General features: G+C 40.7%; 1 protein-coding gene across 1 annotated transcript in view; it reads right to left on the bottom strand.

The window, feature by feature from the left end:
• Positions 1–12,787, bottom strand: part of WWC2 (WW and C2 domain containing 2) — a 181,954-nt gene that overhangs the window by 113,325 nt on the left and 55,842 nt on the right. The window contains exon 2 of the mRNA XM_006130157.2: positions 5,246–5,355. Within this exon, the coding sequence (XP_006130219.2) occupies positions 5,246–5,355 (110 nt within the window). The remainder of the gene's footprint in view (positions 1–5,245; positions 5,356–12,787) is intronic.

Below are 12,787 nucleotides of genomic sequence, written 5' to 3'. Positions count from 1 at the left end.
GGGAATATGCTTTATATAGTAACTATAGTCTGTCTTTCTGAAATGTCTTAGAATAACTGAAAAATCACTTTTAGTACCAAAATTTGAGGAGATGGGTGTAGAAAACAAGGGTCAAAAATACCCTACACATATCAGGTGCTGTTTATGGAAACATCAGTCTCTAACTTTGATAAAAGGACACACAAATTGGGTATCTTATTTCCCCTGAGATTATACTTATTACAAGTGTACATAATATCTGACACATGGTCTGAAAACTACTGAGAAAAGTTATATTGGCACTGCTATGTTAGTGAGGGGTGTGGCAACACGCACATTGCATGACATTCCCACTCCGATATCACTCAGTTCAATGATAATTTCAATTAACACACACTTTGGCGAAAATTGTTAGTATCAAAAAGTATGGAGTATTTCCTACTTTCCAATGCTTCCCATAAAGTAGATGTTTGGAGCATGACAGACAATAGTCTAATTTTTGTAACATTTAAACTGAATATCCTGTGATTTTTTTTTTAAGTTCAACACTGACCTAGCACTGTTTCCACTGAAAAATCAGTGAGAGTTTTACTACTGACATCACCGGGAGCAGACTCAGGACAGTCCTGAGTTCTTTTGAAAATCTCATCCTAAATTTCGCCATCCTTTTTGGCTATTAAGGAAACCATCATTAGTCAGACTAATACAATATGGTCTTCTGGGTTAGCAAACACACCGTTCCATTGTCTAGACATTGACAGGTGCTCACGTTTTCTTATTGCTGTTTGGGAAATTTAATGAGACTAGACAGTTTTACTACTGTTACTGAGATCTCTGGGGGCAGATGAATAACTGACTAGAATAATGTTAAATTAATTTATTTGAGGGAAAGTTGCGAGCAGCTAGAAGAGCAGGATGATGCAAGAAAAAAAATCCAAAAGGTGCATGGGTAGTAGAACAGTGGACAACTGCCTCCTGCCTGCAGAATCAAGGAAGCAAGACTGAGGACAGAATAAAAGAGATTGCTCCTTCTTTCTCAGCTGCTGGGGGATTCACAGCTAACAGGCACCTTCTACTCAGAGGCCAATGGTTAAAGTGGAACTTCAAAACAAAATTCACAGAAAGCAGCTTGGTAGGAATCCCAGTGACTTTCTTCAGTCCCTGTGGAATTTTATCAAGACACGGCCCCATGGCATTGTTATTGGTGAGCCCTTATCCCCCCATTTATTACACCTTCTAGCCAGAGACCAATTGTATTCCCAACTAGTCCATGACTGATGCCTTTCCTCCCTCCCCTCCTCCCACATAAAATGTATTTTTTTCTTTTTATCCTATGACACAGAGAAGGAAGGCAAGATCATGACCAGTACGGATGAAAGAACAGAAGATAAACTACAATAGCAAAGATCTTTCCGCATTCTAAGACAGATTCAAGAATTCTACTCTGGGCAGTATAGTTTATCATGCTGCCAATAATGTAGCAAACACTCCTTTTCAGAAAAACAGTGAAACTTTTTGCTATTAACCACCCTGAACCGTTGTTTATTTCAACAGCATCAGAGAAATGTATTCATTCCAGTCAGGTGAAATAAAGCTATAATCGCAACATTTGGCATGTTAGACAAATGACCTGCCTCTGACCCTTATCACAGGCTGTTTACCTCCCAGCAACTCAGACAAAGAATGCTCTCTTCAGAACACAAATCATACACGCCACATAGCTAACTTCTACTGCTCTCCAAAATAAGATAAAGTTGATAAATTTCATTGAAATTGCTACAAGGCAACATGGATTAATACAAACAGGGCTATCCATGTCAGATCTCTCTCTCTCAAACAATTGGTAAAAAACAAGTTTAACTAAACAAAAGCCCAACAAACCTATCTGCATTCCCAGGGCCGTCGCTAGGGTAGTGCAGGGACAGGACAACCCCCTTTCAACCCCACTGCACTCCTTCCCCCAATTTCCTGCCCTAACTCCACCCCAATTCCTCCTGTTCCCTCAAGCCCCTGCCCCTCCTCTCTCAAACAACATCCAGAACTGACGAGACAGAATGGGACTAGTCTCTCTACTGCTGGCTTCTGGACAGCCCACACCCTGGGGCAACCACCCAGAAGCTACAACTCTGTGCTTTCTGTCCTTCAGAAGTTACAGCACTGTGCATTCCATTTCTATCATTCAAGTACACTTACAAAAAGGGAGGTTAGCTAAACAAATGCTTCTATTCTGTTCCAGTAACAGGAATGCACAAGCTTGTACCCACCTGAAGAACACACAATTCTTCTACAAACTGTAAAAATTGGCAAGAGGTTATATCCATGTCTCAGGAATTCTTTTGGTGACCATTTTAGAGAGAAATTATGCACATCTACATTCCCATGGAAGTGCAAAGTAGCACTTATGGCCAAAATGACACCTATCCATGCATAGAAACAGAATATATAACTTAAAAAAAAGTTCAAGATTTTTAAAAAGTGACTAGTAATTCTGAAAGCTTCAATTGTTAGTTGGTGTCTAACTTGAACACCTGAAAGGGGCATGATTTTCAGAGAGGTTGTATTCAAACTTTTTGAAAATTGGGCCCCCAGAAACCCAAAGCACTCAAAATCTCTAATTTTCTAAAATCCAAGCTTGTAAACACGTCAGCATTCAAACTGAAATCACTGATAGGCATCACAAGTCAGTATGCTGGGCTGTATAATTTGATTTGTAGTAAGAACATTTTGCATTCACTCAGCATATTTCAGATTCAGTTGCACTGTTGTTTTTTAAATCATTAACAATTCTGTATTCTGATTTTTTAAACTACACAAACAATCAAAGCCAAAAGTCTTATAGCATAGACCACAGCATTGCTCTATAGATTTAGAAGCCTATTTTTTCCCTTCCATGTTTCTAAAGAGCATATTTAGTATAAATAGTACCCTACTCTTCTTAAATTTTATTAATTTAGAAATATGTAAACCAAAATAAGACAAATGCTCGCTTTTATTCAGTTAGGCCTGGTCTAAACTAAAGAGGAAAAAGTCAACTTAAGATATGCAACTCCAGCTATGTTAACTACATAGCGAAGTATCTACGTAGCTAAGTATCGCATTTTAGCGCTGTCCACGCAGCGGGAGGTTGACGGGAGCACACACTCCTGTCGACTTCCCTTACTCCTCATGAGGAGCAGGACTACTGGCACCGATGGGAACACCCTGTCAGTTCAAATTAGTGGGTCTTTATGAGATCCACTAATTCGAACCCTGGAAGATCAACTGCAGCAGCATCGATCATCTCCTGAGTGTAGTCTTACACACAAGACATTTTAAGTGGCACAATACACACATTTTTGATGCTACAGACACTTTTAGGGAAAACAGCTAAAGACTTCATTCAGTATTTAATAACTAGGAATGGAAAAGAATAGAAGACAAAAATACTTATGGGAAAATATTTACCTATACAAATTTAACATACGTTAGAGCCTTAAACTTTCAGGCTACGTCTACACTGGCCCCTTTTCCGGAAGGGGCATGTTAATTTCAGCCATCGTAGTAGGGAAATGCGCGGGGGATTTAAATATCCCCCGCGGCATTTAAATAAAAATGTCCGCCGCTTTTTTCCGGCTTTTAGAAAAGCCGGAAAAGAGCGTCTACACTGGCCCCGATCCTCCGGAAAAAGCGCCCTTTTCCGGAGGCTCTTATTCCTACTTTGAAGTTTTTCCGGAGGCTCTTATTCCTACTTTGAAGAATAGAAGATTTAAATAAAATCTTTGAAGTAGGAATAAGAGCCTCCGGAAAAGGGCGCTTTTTCCGGAGGATCAGGGCCAGTGTAGACGCTCTTTTCCGGCTTTTCTAAAAGCCGGAAAAAAGCGGCGGACATTTTTATTTAAATGCCGCGGGGGATATTTAAATCCCCCGCGCATTTCCCTACTACGATGGCTGAAATTAACATGCCCCTTCCGGAAAAGGAGCCAGTGTAGACGAGCCCTCAGAGTCCAATACAGAACATAATGCAACTCTGAAAATGGAAGAGGTAAAGGTAACTACAGGTTGAACCTCTGAAATCCAGCACTCTCTGGTCTGGCAACATCCGTGATCCAACCAGAGAGCCCAGATGCAAGCAGGAAGTCCAGCCAAGGTCAGGAGCGAAGCCCCAGCTGGTGGCAGCAGGTCCAGCACCCAGAAGCCGCTCCCAGGCCAATACCTGGGACTTCAACCGAGGCCGGTATGGTGGGGAGCATAGCAGCAAGGTTGGTGTGGCAGCAAATGGATCCCAGCAGCCAGGACTGGGAGTGGACCTCCCCTGGTTCAGCAAACAACCTGATTTGGGACTGCTCAGGTCCTGAGGGTGCCGGACCAGGGGAGGTCATTTCTGGCCCCCCGCTACTGCACACCCAAGTGGCTCTCCCCCTGCTGCCGGCCCCTCTGCATGCAGGTGTGCTGCCAGGTGGTAGCCCCACCACTGGTCTCCAGCCCCACCACTTCTACTGCTGAGCAACAGCTGCTGATCTCCTGGATTCGCCACCAAGTGGCAGCCCAAATGCCAAGCTGCCAGCCCCACTACTAGGCTCCAGCTCCACTGCAGGGCTCCCAGCCTTTCACTAGGACTCTCTGGTCCTGGAACATCTGTGGTCGTTGCCAGACCACAGATTCATGATTTAGAGAGGTTCAACCTGTACCAACATGTGGTTAAGCCTACCGCGGCCAGTGAAGTCACACTAAAAGAATGCTGTTCTTAGAACTGTTTGCCAGCCCTCATTCAGAAATTAAGTCAAGTAAACATTCCTACTCAATGCCAGCTCATCTTCAGTGGTTCTATCTGCCTGCCACTAGATTGAAATCTATGTTTTATGATTGCTTCCTGTTACTCTGAATTACTGAATATTCAAAAGACCCAAAAATGTCCTACATTATGCCTCTGACTGGCAATTATTTGAGTCCTATAGCAGATGCTTATTTAAGGATACTAAGCTTTTTTTACTTACTGTACACTACGGAGCAGTAAACTTCTTCCACAGCAGTTCCTAAAAGACTGAGCCATTTGAATAGCTTTGAGCCAGTTTTACATTCTCTCTCTCTCAAAAAACCCCCCAAAAAAACAACATATTCATAGAAAAGCATGTTTGCATTTTTGGGGGAAGGGACCTGTTTTTTTTTGAGCAAGGCACTGACAGACTTTCTATTATTTACATGTCTCATAAATCCTTCCCCATCCCTATACCTCCTTAGGAGAAGAAAGCCTGCCTATATAATCAATAAAAACAAACAAGTCACTTACTGTTGACGTGATCGATATAGTAGACACCAATCTGAGGGTCATATGCAGCCTCCCATCCCCATGGTAGTTCATCCCCAACACAATCCGCAAATGACAAAGGCTTTGTTAACCTATAAACAAAATAGAGTAATATAATTAATGCAACAGGACTTTTCTTGAAAAATTCTGGACCTATCCTATTGTTCATAATTAGAAGCTCAGGATTTCTGTAGAGGGCTAGAAGGAGGAAAGGAAGAAAAGTTTCCAAGTGACATGGAAAAATAACCTCAAGTTCTTGGATGACTTTCCAGGGATATCCTGATATGTAAACTCAAGTTTAGATTGATTCCAAAGTACCAGTCCTCTGTTTTAAATAATAAAATCATTCTCCCTCCCCAATGACAACCCAGAAAATTCAGAGAACAGAAAATAATTTCACATGATGTACCATACATGTACTGTAATCCTATTCTGATGGATGTTATCCTTGGAAGCATGAGCAGCAGCATGAAGTAAGACTACACCAAGATAGACTTCTTACTGAAGAAGACTAAAGTCTGTTAATTGTGTGTGTATTAGCAATCTAAGTAAGGTGATTATACCAGACATTAAAAAGAGCATGTCTTCACTAATGATTTTACTGAACCAATGCGCAACCTCTCCCTAGCTCAGAGAAGAAATAGAATTTATCTACTTCAGAGGGGCCTGATCCAGTAACTACTGAATTTAGTGCAAATCTAATCAAGCCCAAATAAAGTCTACACCAGTGTTTGTTTTTTCAAATTCTTTATTACTGACAGCTGAATTGGTGCTAACAGCTGCTTAAATACTAGGACAGGGAGAGCATAACATTTTTACTCTCTCAAATCCTAGGGTTTCATGGAGGGATATGAAAAGTTAACCTTAATGGGTGATGCTTATCTGTTCCAGTTAACCAGTGGGGGCTGAAGCCATTCCCCAGCCATCATGGTCAGGGGGCTGCTCCAGCGCTGCGGGGCCCACCATGGACTGTTTGGACATATTGCAGGTAGGGGCAGGGCTGTTCCTGGCTAGAGCAGCCCTCCCCGGCTGCTCCTCCCTTTAATCAGTTAACCAATTAAAGATCACATTTAAACCGGTTAACCAATTAAACAGGATTTTACATCCCTAGTTTCAGGTCACAGTAGTAAGAACAAAAACGTGTCCTGAATGCATCAGTGAAGCGGCATCCACTAAGAGGCAAAAAAAGTGTTACCACAAACAAGACCATAATGTGAAAAATACTCTTCTCAAGAGGCAGCAGACTTGCTAGATCCAAGTCCTGAGGAACTCTGTTGGATGCCATCACACCATCAAAGCCCCTGCAAGATTACTTTGAGAGCCTTATATCTTCACATTCACTTTCCTTACTCACCACTGACTTCCTTTTTTTCTGTGCATGGATTATGTTTTTGCATCCCTCATTTTTCTCCTTCCAAGCTTCAATCCACATAAATACTTAAAGAATTCAATTGTTATCACAATCAATATGACCCATAAATGACTAAATTTTTTTACTTAATGACTAAAGAACAATAATCATTAAGAACTAAACTGCAACTCTGAAAGTTTGCCTAGGAAAATTCTTGCATGGTGTTTGTGAAAGGAGAAAGACAACCCCAATGTGAATTCTCTTTGTATGAATTGTATTTTGTGTGGGGGGAAGGAGGGAAGGAGTGCGTGCGCGCACATGCCCATGCCTGCATGTAGTGTTTTGAGGGGAGGCAATAATTTTTTTTTTAAATGACTGATGGCAGGGTTTATAGGAACTACTATTTCTAGTAAGGCACAATGAAACAGACCATAAGCATAATAAGGTTACATTACATAATAGGTTACACTATCAGAAAGAGATATTATTGTCTTTTATAGCTAAAGTTGAATAAAGGCTTCCACTATTATACTTTTACTTCTTTTGGAACAAAAGGAGTACTGACTTTCTAGCTGAAAGACCAGAAGCTATATAGAATACTGACATTTTAAGAAAAAAAATAAAATAAAATGATTTGGGGATTTACTGTCTACCAGGGTTGCCAACCGTCAGTACATTTATGGACAGTCCGTAAAAAATTAGCCAAAATTGGACATGTCCGTAAAGTCTGTAAAAAAATGTAAGTGTCCGTAAATTTCGTAAAAGTGCAATAAAATTTCAAAAACCAGCAATTATTCTATAGCAATTAAATTTCTTCTGTGCCGCTTCAGCCATTTTACTGCAGAGCAGCAGAAATTGGATGTTTTAGTTGTTTATTTAGCTCAATGGTTAAGGTGGCGTAACGTGAATCACGTGATCCATGTGATGTTATCATCTACATTATCCTACTGAGTTAGCATCTGTAAAAAAATGTGTGTGTGTCTGTAAATTTTTCCCATTTTGCACGTAAATGAAATTTCTGTGGGTTGGCAACCCTGCTGCCTACCTAGCAATAGGACTGGAGATTGCACCATAAGAAGACCTTGAGGAAAGAAGATAATGGTATACAATAGCAGAATTCCACAACTGTGTTGACCATTTTCATCTTAGTCCAACTCCCTTTTAGTGAAGAGTATACTGTATTAAAGGTGAAGTAGTAAAAGTTAAAGATTTAATACACACCACGTTTATCACAAAAAAGCCCTCACCTTCCCATTTTCTCCTCATCTTTTTTCCCCCCCTCACAATTGAAACCAAAGAAAGTTTGTTTGGATTTTAGGGATGGAGGGGGTATTATAGGGCTATGAAATTTAGAATGTTTTATTTTGGGGAAAACTTTTTGTTGTTCATTTGTAACTGAAAATCATTTTAGGAAGACAAATATCTTGTGAAGTTAGATTCTGCTAACTAGAGCATAGGCTTGGTTTTGAAACATATGGTCCACAAAAAACCCCTTAAACATTATAAGCATTATAGGAACTGAATTTTAAACACACCTACAGCCCTGGTTCAACTCTCCCATAAGAACAGCCATAGAGGATCAGACCAATGATCCATCTAGTCCTGTATCCTGTCTTCACACAGTCACCAATGCCAAGGATGCCAGATGGAATGCACAGAATAGACAATCAGCAAGTGAACCATCCCACTGTCCACACCCAGCTTCTACTGAACGGAAGCTAGGGACATTCAAGAAGTTGCATCCCTGACCATGATGGCTAAAAGCCATTGATGGATCTATCCTCTGTGAATTTATTTAGTTCTTTTTTTAACCTTGTTATAGTTTTGCCATTCATAACATCCTCTGGCAAACAGTTTGACAGGTTGACCATGCATTGTGTAAAGAAGTACTTCCTTGTGTTTGTTTTAAACATGCTGCCTCTTAATTTCATTGGGTGACTCCTAGTACTTATATTATGTGAAGGAGTAAATAACACTTGCTTATTTGCGTTCTCTACACCAGCCGAGATTTTACAGACCTCTATCATTTCACCCTGGAAAAGAGATGATTAAGGGGGGGGATAAGTGCCAGTCTTTTAAATCTTCCCTCTTATGGAAGTTGTTCCACATCCCTGATCATTTTAATTGCCCTTCTCTGTACCTTTTTCAATTCCAATATATCTTTTTTGAGATGGAGCAATCAGATCTGAAGATGTGGGCGTACAATGGATTTATACAGAGCACTGTGATATTTTCTAACTTATTAGGTATCTCTTTTATACTGATTCCTAACATTGTTAGCTTTTTTGGGCTGCTGCTGCTCATTGAACAGCTCTTTTTAGAGAACCATCCACAATGACTCAAAGAAATCTTTGAGTGGCAACAGCTATTTTAGGCCCGCATCATTTTGTAAGTATAATTAAGAACCATGTTTTAAAATATGCATTACAGTACCTTTATCATAGAAATATAAAAGATTAGAGTTGGAAGAGAACTCAGGAGGTTATTTAGTCCAATCCCCTGCTCAAAGCAGGACCAATCCCAACTAGATTGTCCCAGTTAGGGCTCAGTCAAGTATGGCCTTAAAAGTCTCTAAGGATGGAGATTCCACCACCTCTATAAATAACCTGTTCGAGTGCTTCACCTGCTCCTATAAAATAGTTTTTCTTAATGTCCAATCTAGACCTCCCCCACTGCAACTTGAGCCCATTGCTTCTTGTTCTGCATGTGCCACCACCGAGAACAGCCTGGTACCTTGGAATACCCCGTCAGATAGTTGAAGACTGTGATCAAATTCCTCCTCATTCTTCTCTTCTGAAGACTAAATAAGCCCAGCTCCATCAAGCTCTCCTAATAAGTCATGGGCCTTAGCCCACTAATGATTTTCATTGCCCTCCACTGTACTTTCTCCATTTGTCCAAATTCTTTCTGTATTGATGGGCCCAAAACTAAACTCAAAACTCCAGATGTGGTCTCACCCATGCTGAATAGAGGGGAATAATCACTTCCTTCAATCTGCTGGTAATGCTCCTATTAATGCAGCCCAATGTGTCATTAGCCTTCTTGCCAACCAGGGCACACTTTGGACTGACATCCAGCTTCGCATCCATTGTAATCCCCAGGTCCTTTTCTGCAGTTGTTTCCCAGCCTGTAACAGTGCTTGGAATTCTGCTGTTCTAAGTGCAGGACTCTGCACTTGTCCTTGTTGAACCTCAGCAGACTTCTTTTGGCCCAATCCTCCAATTTATCTAGATCACTCCAGATCCTATCCCTACCATCCACGATATCCACCTCTCCCTCCAGTTTAGTGTCATCCAAGAACTTACTGGGGATGCAGTCCATCCCTTCATTTAGATCATTAATGAAGATATTGAACAAAACCGGCCCCAGGACAGACCCCTGAGCACTTCATTTGATACCAACTGCCAACTTGACATGGCACTGTTGAGCTCTACCTGTTGAGCCTGATGATCTAGCCAGCTTTCTATACACCGTATAATCCATCAATCCAATACATATTTCTTTAACGTGCTGGCAAGAACACTGTGGGAGACTGTATCAAATGCTTTGCTGAAGTCAAGGTATGTCATTGTTCACCGCTTTCCCATAACTACAGAGCCAGTTATCTCATTATAGAAGGCATCTTTGAAGATTACCACAATATCATCTGCCATTTTGTTGCCCAGTTACCCAGTTTTGTGAGATCCTTTTGTAACGTTTTTAAGTATGCCATGAACTTCACTATCTTGAGTAATTTTGTATTGTCTGCAAATTTTGTCATTTCACTGTTCACACCTATTTCCAGATCATTTATGAATATTCCGAATAGTACTGGTCCCAATACTGACCAATAGGAGACAACAATATTTACTTCTCTGCATTGTGAAAAATGCATTCCTATTATTCCAGTTATTCCTACCCTTTGTGTCCTATCTTTTAACCAGTTATTGATACATGAGAGAACCTTCTATCATATACCATGACTATTTACTTTGCTTAAAAGCCTATGGGCAGGGGCTTATCAAATGCTGTTTGAAAGTCTAAGTACACTATGTTCACTGAATTATCCTTGTCCATGTCTGTTGACTCCCCTCAAAGAATTCCAATAGATTGCTGAGACAGGATTTCCTTTTACAAAACAACATTTTGACACTTTCTCAACAAATCGTGTTTATTTAGGTGTCTGTTAATTCTGTTCCTCGGTATAGTTTCAACCAATTTGCCTGGTTCTGAAGATAGGCTTAACTAGCCTGTAAGTGCCAGGATTACCTTTAGAGCCTATTTTTAAAATGGGCATATTAGCTTTCCTCCAGTCAACAGGTACACAAGCTAATGTAATGACAGGTTATATACCACAGTGCAATTTCATATCTGAGTTCCCTCAAAACTCTTAGGTGAATACCATCTGGTCCTGGTGACTTATTACAGTTTAATTTAATCAATTTTTCCCAAAACCTCCGCTAATAACTCCTCCCACTTGCCAAAAGAGCTATTTATCTGACTTTGTTTTCACCGAGTACTGCTCATTCTCTGATCTACATAAGAACATAAGCATGGCCATACTGGGTCAGACCAAAAGTCCATCTAGCCCAGTATCCTGTCTGCTGACAGAGGCCAGTACCAGGTGCCCCAGAGGGGGTGGACCAAAGACAACGATCAAGCAATTTGTCTTCGGCCATTCTTCTCCAGCCTTTGACAAACAGAGGCCAGGGGCACCATTCCTTATCCCCTGACTAATAGCTTTTTATGGACCTAACCTCCATGAATTTATCTAGCTCTTTTTTAAACTCTGTTAGTCCTAGCCTTCACAGCCTCCTCAGACAAGAAGTTCCACAGGTTGACTGTGTGCTGTGTGAAGAACTTTCTTTTATTAATTTTAAACCTGCTACCCATTCATTTCATTTGGTGTCCTCCAGTTCTTATATTATGGGAACAAGCTTTTCTTTATTCACCCTTTCCACATCACTCATGATTTTATATACCTCTATCATATCGCCCTCTCCCCCCCCAGCCTCCTCTTTTCTAAATTGAAAAGTCCCAGTCTCTTTAGCCTTTCCTCATATGGAACCCGTTCCAAATCCCTAATCATTTTAGTTGCTCTTTTCTGAACCTTTTCTAATGCCAAAGTATCTTTTTCGAGGTGAAGAGACCACATCTGTACGCAGTATTCAAGATGTGGGCATACTATAGTTTTATATAGGGGCAGTAAGATATTCTTCGTCTTATTTTCTATCCCTTTTTTAATAATTCCTAGCATCCTATTTGCTTTTTTGACTGCCGCTGTACACTGCATGGACGTTTTCAGAGAACTATCCACGATAACTCCAAGATGTCTGTTCTCTCTCCAGCTATCACCTGGTCTCCTTCCATGTCACCCATCACATACTGCCTCATGCCCTAGTACTCAACCTTCCCATAACTTTGTTGACCATCACTGATTGCATCTCATTCACTCTCAATCTTCACCTAACTCTCTTCCATCAATATGATTACTGATTCTTCTTCCCTCTCCTCTATGCTTGATTCTTTTGCCCTTTTCTCCAATTGCATGGTCGACCATGCCAATCCTCAGCCCTTGCTCATCTACATGACCCACTTCTTGTGCTAATCATAAATTTGTACTCCTTTCAGTACTGCCATCATCCTAACTAAACAACTTTACTTCTCCAACTTCACTAAATCTCTCACCCACTTTACTGCCACACCTCAGATGTCCTTCCACATCCATTTCTCTCTCTGCACACTCGCTTACCTATTTATTTCAAGAGAAATTTCACAAAATAGAACAGCTTTCCCCCAACCACTATCATCTTGTATTGCAGTTCTCTCCAACAATTTTCTTCTGCACCTGTAACCAGGGAGGACGTTTCTTGTCTGCCCTTCTCCCACTTGCCTTTATTTTCCTTTCCAACCTTTAACTATTTTCCTCTAGTTCCTCTCAATATAAACTTGCTTTCATCTTAAAAGATCATTCCTAGACCCAAGTGCTTCTGCAATTACTGCTCTATATCCCGTTCATCTCTCAGATCATTAAATACATTGTTTACAATTGCTGTCTGCAGTTCTTCTCCTCTTGTCCCATCCAGATTCCTTCCCATCTGGCTTGTACCCCTTACACTCAACAGAAATCATGCTTGTTACAGGCTGAATCAGTACTCCATCTTGATGGGTCAAGGAGGATAAAGACACCTCTG

The sequence above is a fragment of the Pelodiscus sinensis genome, chromosome 5 (genome assembly GCF_049634645.1).
Source record: "Pelodiscus sinensis isolate JC-2024 chromosome 5, ASM4963464v1, whole genome shotgun sequence".
NCBI classification, from domain to species: domain Eukaryota; kingdom Metazoa; phylum Chordata; order Testudines; family Trionychidae; genus Pelodiscus; species Pelodiscus sinensis.
The sequence above is the reverse complement of the archived record's forward strand: the minus strand, read 5'-3'. Positions and strand labels throughout refer to the sequence as shown.